This window comes from Colletotrichum truncatum (assembly GCF_014235925.2).
Source record: "Colletotrichum truncatum strain CMES1059 chromosome Unknown Contig_0012, whole genome shotgun sequence".
Taxonomy (NCBI): Eukaryota; Fungi; Ascomycota; class Sordariomycetes; order Glomerellales; family Glomerellaceae; genus Colletotrichum; species Colletotrichum truncatum.
Window position 1 is genome coordinate 387,019 of NW_027222409.1, and position 14,452 is coordinate 401,470.

The following is a 14,452-nucleotide window of genomic DNA, read 5'->3' on the forward strand; positions in this document are numbered from 1 at the left end:
ACGCAACTCCCTTTTGGGCCTAAGTGATGTTACATTCAAGACAAAAAGGCGCCCCGGCGGTATTGTCCAGCTACATGGTTGGAAGGTAGCAGCAGCAGCTGCGGTTAGTGTACCACTAGAACTGGCTGCCAGCGCCTCCCGCCAAGATGGTCCAGCCGTGGCCCCCACCCAGGAGGGCGCGTGGAGTAGACCAATTCTCTGGCCCACCAGGGGGTGTGTTATAGACTCTCCCAGATGCCTGTGTATATGTTTGTAACTGTGTGTCCGGCAATCCTGGTCAAAAGGGCTGCGCAGGGTCAAAAAGGTGCCCTGGACCCATGTTGGGTGGTGGGGAAATGGAGACGGCATACAGACGGGAAGGAGGTTCCGTTCGCCCAGCAGGGCTGTCTATACGAACACCTCGTAAGTATATGTTGCATTAAATACCTTTCACACGGTTGCCGGGGTTAAGGAATGGTGCCTTGTAAGGCCGGAGGATGGACATCGTGGTCGGCCCAGTGCGGAAGAGGACGCACGGACCATATTTCCGGAGGCGGGCCCGCTTCATCGCCGGATTTTGAGTTGCCGTTTTTGACGAAATCCCGGGACCAAAGGCCTAACATTCGAGGATCTTTGTACGCAACAGGTACAGTACGAGGAAGAGAATGGGCAAGATGAGATGAGACTGATTTTTCATCAAAGTAGTTAGATGGACAATTGTTCTTAGACTATGGCCTGTTTGAAGCATATCCGTCATTCAAAAATGTATTAAGCCTCCAGTATTCCGACTCTTTGGGCTGTCAATCTATTAAGCCTCCTCGTGACATATGAAGCAACAGAAAATGAATTGACACCTACAGCCTTGTTTGAATTTTCCCTTTTATGCATGCACTACACAAGTACTGCAGTTTTTGATTAGGTATACAGTTTGCGGTCTATTTGGCACGAAGTACTCGATACTTCGGGCGACAACTGGTCCTCCCACCCCCGTTTCTAAGCCCCCAAATCATAACCTTTTGAAGGAGCCGGTGTGGCGCCGAGCCTCAATATACACTCCCACTTACCCGATAGCATACCTACCCTCGTTCCACTAGTCCAGGCAGAAGGTGAAAACGAAAACGCGGGGCGAAGGATTAGTATTCTGACGGGCTGTTCACCCTATTTGGATTATGATGAGATAATTTAGATGACAAGGGGACTACATAGAGCCGGGTTTCAAATGGGACCGACAATTGCCACCTATATCCAACGAAGCTATTGTACACACCTAGGTACTTACTTAACTACGAAGCATCTCCATGACCATTCAAAAGAACAGTCTGCAAAGGAGAAGGAATCTATAACGCCGCCGACATTTCACATAAATCGTTATTAGAGATTCTTGGGAACAGTCGCAAAAATCAAATAATATTCAACATCGCCTTGTTGAAAGACTACTTCTCTTTCAAATATCAAAATATACCAATCACAAAAAAACAACAACTGCCCCCTTTTCTCTTCTCACCCAAAACCAAGATATCAACACCGAACAGCCCCCCTTTGTACAATTGACTGGCAAAATGGGTGCCATTGGCTTCCAGAAGTCGTCAGAAGACGTTTCGGCGTTTTGGCAGCGCCATTTTGAAAACCTTGACGCTGCTTCGTTTCCCGCAATACCCTCTCACCTAAAGAAGCCCGATCCCACTGCTCATGCTGAGCATAAGATCGTTTACCCGGCCTCCGCTCAACATCAATGGGACAGCACCATCGTCTGTCGAGCTGCCCTTGCGGTTCTCCTAGCTCGCTACACTAATGCTTCAGAAGCACTTTTTGGCGTTGCCCTGGAGAGGCCGGGCTCGACCCAGACGGTTTTGCCCACCCGTGTGTTTTGTGAACCTCACCAATCCGTTTCCGACCTTTTCACTGCGATCGCGGCCAATGACGCTGTTGTCCGCAAGCTTGGGTATGACGGCCTGGATATCGTCCGCCAAGTTGGGGAATCTGGCATTGCCGCGTGCGCTTTCCAAACGGTGCTGGCAGTCACTGGAGAATCAGAAAGTCTTACACATCATGGTGACCGTTCTCTCTTTATCCGCTGCCATGCAACCGAGAACTCGGTCACAATGAAAGCGCGATACGACCCCAGCGTCATTGACGCTCAACAAACAGCTCGTTTCCTGCGACAGCTGGGGCTCTTGATCCAACAATTCCAGAGCAATTCGATTGACCAGCAGCTCGCGGAACTGGACTTTTTCACTGCAGAGGATCGCGTCGAGGTCGAGAGCTGGAATTCAGCGTCGCTTCCGCGAATGGACATCTGTCTCCACGAACTCATCGCCCGGAAGGCTGTCGAGACGCCAGAAAGCCCAGCTGTGTATGCCTGGGATGGCGAGTGGTCTCATGCCGAGCTCGACAGCGTATCTTCGCGACTTGCCAGGTATATCCAGTCCCTGAATCTGGAATCTGGGTATGCGGTACCCTTATGCTTTGAAAAGTCAAAGTGGATGGTCGCAGGAGTTCTCGCTGTGCTCAAGGCCGGCCATGCCTTTGCTTTGATCGACCCGGTGCACCCAACGGCTCGCGTTGGCCAAATTTGCCGCCAGACCGCCGCGACCTTCGCCCTCGCCTCTAGACTCCATCGTGAGACTTTTGACGGTCTTGTGCCTCGTACAATTGTTCTCGATGACGCCTTGATCCAATCGTTGCCGCAGCTTAGCGAGGCAAATTTCACGCCCGTCGCGAGGCCAAACGACCTAGCATATGTTGTCTTCACGTCCGGTAGCACTGGAGAACCCAAGGGTGCCATGCTCGAGCACCGCGCCTTCGCGTCGTGCGCCTTCGAGTTCACCACATTCTTCGGTGTCGATAAAGACACCAGGTCCCTCCAGTTCTCCTCCTATGCATTTGGCCCCAGCCTAACGGAGACTCTGGGCGCCTTGATGCACGGAGGTTGTGTCTGCATCCCATCGGAGGATGAGCGCATGAATGATCTTGCAGGATTCATCAAGCGCGCTCGTGTCAACTGGGCAACGCTTACCCCCTCTTTCGCAGCTACTATGCCCCCGGAAAGCCTTGCCGGCCTCAAGACTCTTTTGTCAGGAGGTGAACCATTTTCAGCTTATCAGAGGGACACCTTCGCGTCCCGGGTCCGTTTATTCAACTCTTACGGCCAGAGCGAGAGCGCCACAACATGTGGTGGTACGCGCATTTATCAAGATACTACAGACCTCCGGACCATTGGCCGTGCTTTGGGCGCCCGGTACTGGATCACTACCCCAAGCGACCCTAACCAGCTTGCTCCTGTCGGATGTGTCGGAGAACTGATGATTGAGAGTTACGGAATTGCTAGGGGCTATATCAAGCCTCTGTCACCGGAAGAGTCACCTTTCCTCGATGACGCCCCATCGTGGTATCCTAAGGACTGGCGTCATCAGCAAAAGGAAAACGGCTATCGATTCTACCGCACCGGAGACCTGGTTTGTTACCGTTCTGATGGTACTGTTGCCTACCTAGGCCGCAGGGATTCGCAAGTCAAAATCAGAGGTCAACGAGTAGAACTTGGTGAGGTGGAAAGCCACTTGCGTGAAGCCCTTCCTCGTCACATGATACCCGTGGCCGAAGCGATCAAGCGGACTCAAGAGGCAAGCAGTGCAGTCCTGGTCGCGTTCCTCTTCGGGCCGTTCCAGTCGGATGAGGCTGCTCACGTCAACGAGGAGGCGTATATCCTCGATGATGCTGAGACCCGCCGTATCAGGGCGCCCCTGGAGCAAGCTCTCCCGGAATATGCAGTCCCATCATACTTTATCCGCATGAAGCAGCGCCCAACTATTGTTACTGGAAAAACAGACAGGAGACGACTCCGTTCCATCGGCACAAAGCTCGTACAAGAACTCATTCACAATGCCATTTCTTCTCCGCCCGATGCAGCGCTCGGCGAGCCGATCAGTGCACAGGAGGACAACCTGCGGCAGTTGTGGTTCCGAAGCTTGCAACTTCCCTCTGCTTCTAACAGCCACGGAGCCAACTTTTTCCAGCTGGGTGGCGATTCCATCGCAGCTATCAAGTTGGTGAACATGGCAAAGGTGGCTGGGATTGACCTGACCGTGACCGATGTCCTGCAGAACCCGACTCTGCCGGGCCTGGCGGCTAAGATTCGTCAAGAATCCCGTCAGGGCAGCGGCCAAATCATGGCGGCGGCCTACGAGGGTCCTGTTGAGTTGTCGTATGCCCAGGGTCGTCTTTGGTTTCTCGATCAGCTTAACAAAGGCTCTTCGTGGTACCTCGTACCGTTTGCAGAGCGCCTACGGGGCTCGCTCCAGATCGATGCTCTCACAGCTGCCTTACATGCATTAAAGCAGAGACACGAGACTCTGCGGACGGTATTTGAGGATCATGACGGCGTGGGTATGCAGGTGGTCCATGAGACTCATGCCAGGGATCTCCGAATCATTGATTTGACATCGTCCTCCGACAGCTACGAGGAAGTGCTCCGGCTGGAACAGACCACGCCTTTCGACTTGGCTTCCGAGCCTGGTTGGCGCGTGGCCTTGTTGCAGCTGGGAGAGGAAGACTATGTGCTCTCAATTGTCTTCCACCACATCATCTCCGACGGCTGGACGGTTGACATCATGCGCAGGGAGCTCAGTGTCTTCTACGCCGCTGCCCGCGGCGGCGAGGACCCTTTGACCCAGCTGCCGCCCCTAGCAATCCAGTATCGCGACTTTGCGGCCTGGCAAAAACAAGACGCACAGGTAGCAGAACATCAGCGACAGCTTGAGTACTGGACTAAACAACTGGCCGATAGCTCGCCGGCTGAGTTCCTGTCCGACAAGCCCCGCCCCGACACCTTATCGGGCAACGCAGGAGAGGTCAACTTCACCATCGAAGGCTCCCTATTCGAGAGCCTACAAGCCTTTTGCCGCGATAATGCGGTAACCCCGTTTGCTGTTCTCTTTGCCGCTTTTCGCGCCACGCATTACCGTTTGATAGGGGCAGAGGATGCTGTCATTGCTGCCCCCATTGCGAACCGCAATCATCCCGAGTTAGAGGATATGATTGGCTTCTTCGTCAATACACAGTGTCTACGAACAGTTGTCGATGATGACCAGACGTTCCAAAGCCTAGTCCAGCAGGTCCGGGCTACAGCTACGACAGCGTGGGAGCACCAAGATGTGCCGTTTGACCGCATCGTGTCAGCACTACTGCCCGGATCTAGAGATTCGTCGCGAAACCCCCTAGCGCAGCTTGTGTTCGTCCTGCATTCGCAGCAGGACTTTGGAAGAATGCAACTAGAAGGCGTGCAAGGTGAATCGCTCTCTACGGAACCGACGACGCGCTTCGATCTTGAATTCCATCTATACCGGGAGCAGGACCGGTTCCGTGCCAATATGTTGTTTGCCTCTGACCTGTTCGAGCCCAAGACCATCAAAGGCGTCGCCAATATCTTCCTGGAGGTGCTGCGTCGTGGCCTTGCCCAGCCCGAGACACGCGTCGCCACTCTGCCGCTGACTGATGGCATGGCTGAAGTACACGATTTGGGCCTGCATAAAATCGTCAAGACAGACTACCCCAGAGACGCTAGCCTCGTAGATCTTTTCCGAGAGCAGGCAGCCGTCTCTCCTGACGCCGTGGCCGTGACGGACGCGGGTTCGTCAACCAAGCTGACCTACCTCGAGCTCAATGACCAGTCTGATAGACTGGCTGGCTGGCTACGCCGGCGCGAACTGGCACCTGAGACCTTGGTCGCCGTGTTTGCTCCCCGATCCAGCCAGACTATCGTGGCTTTCCTTGCAATTCTCAAAGCGAACCTCGCGTATCTTCCGCTTGACGTGAACACGCCGCTCGGTCGTATTGAGACGATCCTGTCGGCGGTGCCGGGCCACAAGCTACTCCTTGTCGGCGAAGGCACGCCGGCGCCGGATGTTCAGGTGCCTGAGGTTGAGCCTGTATATATCACCAAGGCTCTGGACGAGGCGTCCGGGCTCACTCAACAGTCCGATGTCCACAGTGTGATGGGCCCAAAGGCCACAAACCTGGCCTATGTCATGTTCACCTCAGGCTCAACTGGTCAGCCCAAGGGCGTGATGGTTGAACATCGCAACATCGTACGCCTAGTCAAGGAAACGAACCTCATTCCTCAGGCGGAGGCCGTGGCAGCCGTTGCCCACATCTCCAACCTGGCTTTTGACGCAGCCACATGGGAAATCTATGCCCCGCTTCTCAACGGGGGCATGGTGGTTTGTATTGACTATATGGCAGTCCTCAACCCTGTTAATATGAGCCAAATCCTCTCCGATCACAAGGTCACTGCTGCATTCTTTACAACGGCTCTGCTAAAGCAGTTCCTGGAGGATATGCCTTCCATTATTAGTGGCCTCGACATCCTGCTTGCGGGTGGTGAATGGATGCGGCCGCAGGACGCACAAAAGACGGTGCAACTAGTGCGCCAGTCTTTCTTCCATGTTTACGGACCCACGGAGAACACCACATTCAGCACCATGTATCCGATGCGCGCAAAGGAGCAGTATCAATACACCAACGGCGTTCCCATCGGCCTGAGTATCAGCAACTCAGGGGCATACGTCATGGACCCAGACCAACAGCTTGTCCCCGTCGGTGTTATGGGTGAGCTTGTCGTGACAGGCGATGGTCTGTCAAGAGGGTACACAATCAAGGAGCTAGACCAGGACCGCTTCGTCAATATTTCAATTGCAGGTCAGCTTATAAGAGCCTATCGAACTGGCGATAGAGTGCGGTACCGGCCTCTGGATGGCCAGATCGAATTCATCAGTCGGATGGACCAACAGGTCAAGATTCGTGGCTATCGTATCGAGCCGGCTGAGATCGAGCAGGCGATGCTTAGCCACAACGCCGTCCACAACGCAGTTGCCATTGTCTGCAAGTCTGAGGGCAAGGAGTCGGAAATCATCGGCTTTGTGGCTGCCCGCGACGATAACAAGCATATCCCGGTGCGCGACGAGGAGACCCCGGGTCAGGTAGGTGGCGAGGAGGAAGAAGACGAGTTTGTGACACTAATGGAACAGCACATTTTGCAGCGGCTCAAGGCGGTGCTGCCGTCTTATATGATACCGACGCGTATCGTCATAGAAGACAAGCTACCCCTTAACGCCAACGGTAAGGTTGACCGCCAAGAACTGACACGCAGGGCACAAACAGTACCAAGGAGAAGCGTAACCTCGGGACAAAAGCCGGCGCTGGTGGCGCCACGCAACGAGGTCGAGGCCGCGTTGTGCGAGGAGTTTGCTAAGATTCTCGACACCGAGGTCAGCATTATCGACAACTTTTTCGAGCTTGGTGGCCATTCCCTTATGGCAACTAAGCTAGCTGCACGTATTAGCAAGCGACTGGAAGTTCGCGTGACTGTCAAAGATATCTTTGACCAGCCTATCTTGCTCGACCTCGCATCAAGCCTTCGCCGCGGCACAACACAACACAACCCAATTGTGCCGAGGCCGTATGAAGGCCCTGTTGAACAGTCATTTGCACAGGGCCGTCTATGGTTCCTTGAGCGCTTATATCCAGGCCTCACATGGTATCTTTCGTCTTTTGCTTCTCGCCTACGAGGACCTTTGGATCTCGAGGCGCTGAGCACGGCACTTCTCGCGCTTGAGGAACGCCACGAGGGCCTTCGCACTACTTTCCAACAACAAGATGGTGTGAACGTCCAGGTGGTTCACCCGTTCTCCCCGAAACAGCTCCGAATCATTGATATTGATGGAGGCTCCGAAGAGAAGCTTATGCAGGTTCTTCGGAATGAAAACTCTACACCTTTCAACCTGGAGACCGAAGCTGGATGGCGCCCAGCCCTCCTACGTCTGGGCGAACAGGATTACGTGCTATCTATAGCTATACACCACATCATATTTGACGGCTGGTCTCTTGAAATTATTCAACGTGAGCTTGTGGCGTTCTACGCTACCGCACTCACAGGCAAGAAACCGCTTTCGGAGGTGAACCCTCTCCCTATCCAATACCGCGATTTCGCCCTATGGCAGAGAGAAGAAGCCCAAATTGCTGAGCAAGAGCGCCAGCTAGCCTACTGGAAAGATCATCTTGATGGAAGCCAGCCGGCTACTCTGCTGTGCGACAAGCCTCGACCGGCTTTGCCTTCAGGCACAGCCAACGTGCATGAATTCTTTGTCGATGGTACACTGTATGAGGATCTGCAGAGGTATTGCAAGCAGTACCAGACTACGCCCTTCTCTGTGCTCTTTGCCGCATTCCGGGCGGCGCATTATCGCTTGACCGGCGTAGAAGATGCTACTATTGGCATGCCTATTGCCAATAGAAACCGACAAGAACTTGAAGACCTAATCGGCTTCTTTGTTAATATGCAGTGTATCCGTACAGCCCTAGCGGATGAGGAGACGTTCGAGACGTTGGTTAGACAGGTGGTCTCCGCGTCAGCTGCGGCCTCTGCTAACCAGGACGTCCCCTTTGACCGTCTGGTCGCCGAACTATTGCCCGGAACGCGTGACGTTTCGCGCCATCCGCTCGTACAGATGACATTGGCTGTTCATTATCAAGAGAATCTTGGCTATGTTCAACTTGATGGGCTGAACTCTGAGCCCTTGGAAGCTGCCAAAGCTACAAGATTCGATCTCGAGTTCCACTTCTTCCAGCAGAATGACCGTTTCCGCGCCGTTATTATGTATTCGAATGAGCTATTCAGCCCGGCGTCCATCACTACCATGAAGGACATTTTTGGAGAGATTCTCCGAAGGGGCCTCGCAGAACCTTCAGTCCCGATTGCCTCTATGCCGCTAACTAGCGGCCTTTCCATGCTCGCCGACAAGGGACTCACAAAGGTCTCGCGAAGCAACTATCCTCGGGACGACAGTATACCAGCTCTTTTCCGCCAGCAAGTTGCCCTCTGCAGAGATGCTATAGCTGTTAAGGATAGCAACTCGACATTGACTTATGCCGAACTGGATTGCCAGTCAGATCAGCTGGCGTACTGGCTTGTTAAGCAGGGCTTTGCACCCGAAACCATGATTGCCGTTCTATCCCCGCGGTCGTGCGAGACGATCGTAGCCCTCATCGGAATCCTCAAGGCTAACTTAGCCTATCTGCCTCTCGATGTCAACGTTCCCTTGGGCCGTCTTGAGAGCATCCTATCAGCTGTTGAGGGCGAAACGCTTGTCCTGCTTGGTACTAACGTAACTGTACCACCTATCCGACAGAACAACGTGAAATTCCACACGATTGCAGAAGCGTGTGATAATAAGGCCAGCATAGAACAAGACATTGTAACGCTGCTACCAACACCTACTGCAACAAGTCTAGCCTACGTCATGTTTACATCCGGATCTACGGGACGTCCCAAAGGTGTCATGGTCGAGCATCGAGGTGTCATCAGGCTGGTTAAGAACACCAATATCCAGTCATTGGCCCAATCAGCCGTACCGGTAGCCCACATCGCCAATGTTGCCTTCGACGCTGCTTCATGGGAAATCTATACTGCCTTGCTCAACGGCGGATCGGTTATCTGCATCGACCACACCACTGTCTTGGACGTGGCTATGCTCAAGCGTGTGTTCGAACAGGAGAATATCCGCGCTGCCATGCTTACGCCAGCCTTGCTGAAGCAGTGCCTAGAGAACGCCCCCTCCATGTTCGGTTCTCTGGAGCTTCTATTCTCTGCCGGTGATCGATTTGATGCCCGCGACGCCATCAAGGTCAATGCCATCGTTCCAGGCGACGTGCTTAACGCTTACGGCCCAACGGAGAACACGATTCTGAGTACCACCCACAGAGTCAGCAATCTGGATTCCTACACCAATGGCGTTCCGATCGGAGAGGCTGTCAGTAATTCGGGTGCGCATATTATGGATATGCACCAGAACCCAGTGCCGATCGGCGTTATGGGAGAGCTAGTCGTTTCGGGCGACGGCCTTGCCCGAGGATACACCGACCCCGAGCTTGACAACAACCGATTCGTGCACATTGTTATTGATGGTCAATCTGTACGGGCGTACAGGACCGGCGATCGCGCGCGTTACCGTTCCGATGGGCAAATTGAGTTCTTTGGGCGTATAGACCAACAGGTCAAGATCCGCGGCCACCGTGTTGAGCCGGCGGAGGTGGAACAGACCCTGCTCAAGCACCCGGCTGTCCGTGACGCCGTTATTGTTATCCGGAAGAACGAAGAACAAGGAGCGGACATGGTCGGCTTCATCGCTGCCCAGGACGAGCCGTTGGCCCAGGATGCCCAGGTCGACGTGACCAAGCGTGTCGAAGGCTGGGGTAATCACTTCGAGACAAGCACATACGTCGATATCAACACCATTGATCAATCTGTTATCGGTAACGACTTTATGGGCTGGACGTCTATGTATGACGGAAAAGATATTGATAAAAGGGAGATGCAAGAATGGCTGGATGACACAATGGCAGCTATTCTCGACAACCGCCCAGCCGGCCGCGTGCTTGAAATTGGCACAGGTAGCGGTATGATATTATTCAACCTTGGAGACGACCTGGAGAGCTACATTGGCCTTGACCCCTCTAGCTCTGCCGTGGATTTCGTCAACAGCAAGATTCGATTCGCTCCTAGTGTCGTTGGCAAAGCCCAGGTAAACGTCGGCACCGCGACGGACATAGCTGGGCTTGAGGGAATGCAAGCAGACCTAGTTGTGGTAAACTCTGTCGCACAATACTTCCCCAGCGCAGAGTACCTCTTGCAGGTTATTGATACTGCGAGTCAGATTCCTGGCGTAAAGCGTCTTGTCTTCGGCGACATGCGATCTTGGGCTATCAACCGCGACTTCCTAGCAGCCAGGGCTCTCTTTACACTAGGACCGGCAGCAACCAAGGATCAGATCCGGTCAAAGATGGCAGACCTCGAAGAGAACGAGGAAGAGTTGCTCGTGGACCCGGCATTCTTTACAGGCCTCAAGAACCGCTTTCCCGATCGCATATTCCACGTCGAGATCCTCCCCAAGCGCATGAAGGCTATTAACGAGCTTAGCGCATATCGGTATCAAGCAATCGTACACATACGGTCGGGTGAGGAGACTCAACCGCTTGTGCACGACATCAACCCGGAGGCTTGGATTGACTTTCAGGTTTCTCAACTCCACCGAAATGGGCTTCTCAATCTCCTTCACAGCTCACCAGATTCGCAAACCATTGCTGTAAGCAATGTGTCCTACAGCAGGACTGTTGTTGAGCGGCTGCTTGCTGAGTCTCTCGACGATGATAACGATCCAGACTCTAAGGACGGTGCTGATTGGATCTCGAGCATTTACGAGAAAGCCGCAGAGTCCGTATCTCTGTCGCCTTATGACCTCGTGCAGTTGGGTAAGGAGGCAGGCTTCCGCGTAGAGCTCAGCTGCGCTCGCCAACGGTCGCAGAACGGTGCTGTTGATGTCGTATTCCATCGCCTCCAACCTATTGACGAGAATAGCCGTGTATTGGTCCGATTTCCAACCGAAGATCAGGGCCTCTCCTCTAGCCTCCTTGCCAATCGGCCGCTGCAGCGAGAGCAAGGCCGTAAGGTAGAGGCGCAGATCCGCGAGTACCTTCAGAGCCTACTCCCCCCGTACATGATTCCGAGCCAGATTATGGTTCTCGATCACCTGCCGGTTAATGCCAACGGTAAAGTTAACCGTAGTGATCTTGCTCGACGAGCCCAGGCGGTACCGAGAGCTAGGACCGCAACAACCCATGTTGCGCCCCGCAATGAGGTAGAAGCCATCCTGTGCGAAGACTTTGCCGATGTGCTTGGTGTTGAGGTGGGCACCACTGACAGCTTCTTCGACCTCGGCGGACATTCTCTCATGGCTACGAAATTAGCCGCACGACTTACACTGCGTCTTGAATCCCGGGTATCCGTTAAGAACATCTTCGACCACCCTGTGATTGCCGACCTTGCTACAACTATCCGCCAGGGCTCTTCGAAGCACAACAAGATTCCCTCCCAGATCCACGACGGCCCAGTCATGCAATCCTCTGCGCAGGGTCGTCTCTGGTTTCTTCATCAGCTCGAATTGGGTAACTCCTCTGCTTACCACATGCCAATCGCAGTGCGAATGAAGGGCTCGCTTGATATCTGCGCGCTTCGTACCGCTCTCAATACTCTCGTGAAGCGCCACGAGACACTGCGGACAACCTTTGAGGAGCACGATGGCACGGGTATGCAAATTGTGCAGCCAGTTACAGACGGTCAAGAGCTCCGAGTATTGGATGTAACCGACGGACGCTATGAGGAGATACTACAACAGGAACAGGCGAGGCCCTTTGACCTCGGGTCAGAGCCAGGTTGGCGTGTTGCACTGCTCCGCATGGGTGCAGACGATCACATCATTTCTATCATCATGCATCATATTATCTCTGATGGTTGGTCCTTCGAGGTTCTCCAGCGTGAGCTGGCTGCCTTCTATACGGCAGCCCTAGCTGGCGAGGACCCCTTGTCGAGTGTCTCTCCACTACCTATCCAATATCGCGACTTCTCCTTATGGGAGAAAGAAGAGGCACAAGTGGCTGAGCACGAGAGGCAGCTGGCATACTGGAAACAGGAATTGACTGGCAGTCATCCGGCTACATTTTTATGTGACAAGTCTCGCCCTAATGCTCTCTCCGGCTCCGGGGGCCTCGCGGAATTCACGATTAAAGGCACCGTCTATGAGAAACTCCAGGCATTCTGTCAAGCACAACAAGCCACGCCTTTCGTCGTTCTGCTTGCAGCGTTCCGAGCAGCCCATTATCGTCTGACGGGCGATGACGATGTGACTGTTGGTACGCCGATTGCCAACCGTAGCCGGCCGGAAGTGCAAGACCTCATCGGATTTTTCGTCAACACCCAGTGCATGAGAGTTGTTGTTAACGATAACCACACATTCGAGGCAATTGTGCGCCAGGTGCAACTAACGGTTACATCAGCATTTGACAATCAAGACGTGCCGTTCGAGCGTATCGTATCAACCCTCTTACCCGGCTCAAGGGATACGTCGCGTAATCCCCTGGTTCAGCTCATGTTTGCTGTGCATTCTCAGCAAGATATCGGCAAAGTTCAGCTGGAGGGGCTTACCAGTTCGAATTTACCATTTATACCTACCACACGCTTCGATCTCGAGCTTCACCTGTTTCAAGAAGAAGAGAGCTTGAAGGGAACGGTCTTCTATTCCACCGATCTTTTCGAGCCCAAGACGGTGCAAATCATCGTGGACGTGTTCCAAGAGGTGCTTCGAAGGTGCCTCGAGCAGCCGCTCACGCCTATTGCCGGTCTTGCTCTCACCGACGGGCTGCCAGCCCTGCGGAGCATGGGCCTACTCGAGGTTGAAACTTCGGATTTTCCCAGAGACTCCAGTGTGGTGGATTTGTTCCTCGAGCAGGCCGCCACTAATCAGGAACGAGTTGCTGTCAAGGATACCTCGTCCCAGCTGACTTATGCCGACTTGAATAACCAGTCAGAACGGCTGGCAGACTGGCTGCGGCAGTTTAAGCTTCCCGAAGGGACACTGGTCGGAGTCCTTGCTCCTCGATCTTGTGAGACTGTGGTAACTCTTCTGGCAATCCTCAAGGCGAACCTGGCCTACCTGCCGTTTGATGTCAATGAGCCTGTCGCTCGCCTTGAAGACATCTTGTCAGAAGTTTCCGGTCGCAAGCTTGTCCTTGTTGGCTCGAACGTGCCTATGCCCAAGGTTAACCTTGCCGATGTTGAGCTGGTGTACATCTCTGAGGCCATGAACCAACATCTTCAGCAGGTGGATGATGGCGTCCATAACGCTGCACGACCACATGCAACGAGTCTTGCTTATGTCATGTTCACCTCTGGCTCGACGGGTCGTCCCAAGGGCGTTATGATTGAACACCGCAGCATCGTTCGACTTGTTAAAAGTACTAATAAGCACTTGCAAACACCGCTTGGGGGTACCATGGCTCATCTTTCTAATCTGGCCTTCGACGCCACAACATGGGAAATCTACTCACCGCTGCTTAATGGTGGAACAATCGTGTGTCTCGATAAGTTAACAGTATTAAGCTCTTCGCTTTTACGAGATGCAATCCGCTCGAATGGTATCAGCCTCGCCTTTTTTACAACTGCTCTCCTACGCCAGATTCTCGAAGACATGCCCTCAATCGTTAGCAGTCTGAATGTCTTGTTAACCGGAGGCGAGACCATGCGCCCACAAGACGCCTTTAAGGGTCGTGAGCTTATCAGACAAGCACTTTGTCACGTGTACGGACCAACAGAAAACACAACCTTTAGTACGATCTACGAAATGGGCCCTGACGAGACTTGTGTCAACGGTCTGCCTATCGGACGGGGTATCAAGAACTCTGGTGCCTTCATTATGGATTCCAGGTTGCAACTTGTGCCCCTTGGTGTTGCAGGCGAGCTCGTTGTTACAGGCGACGGCTTAGCGCGTGGTTATACTAACTCTGTGCTAAACGAGCGTTCCTTTACCCATGTCAACATCGACGGCCGATCAGTAAGAGCATACCGGACGGGTGACCGTGCCCGATACCG

General features: G+C 53.6%; 1 protein-coding gene across 1 annotated transcript in view; it reads left to right on the forward strand.

Annotated features, from left to right (window-relative positions):
• Positions 1-1,538: 1,538 nt before the first annotated feature.
• CTRU02_214930 (AMP-binding enzyme (aureobasidin A1 biosynthesis complex)) overlaps positions 1,539-14,452 on the forward strand; it is a gene marked incomplete at both ends in the record, with an annotated part of 36,933 nt that continues 24,019 nt past the window's right edge. The window contains one exon of the mRNA XM_070206337.1: positions 1,539-14,414. Coding sequence (XP_070059980.1) covers positions 1,539-14,414 — 12,876 coding nt within the window. The remainder of the gene's footprint in view (positions 14,415-14,452) is intronic.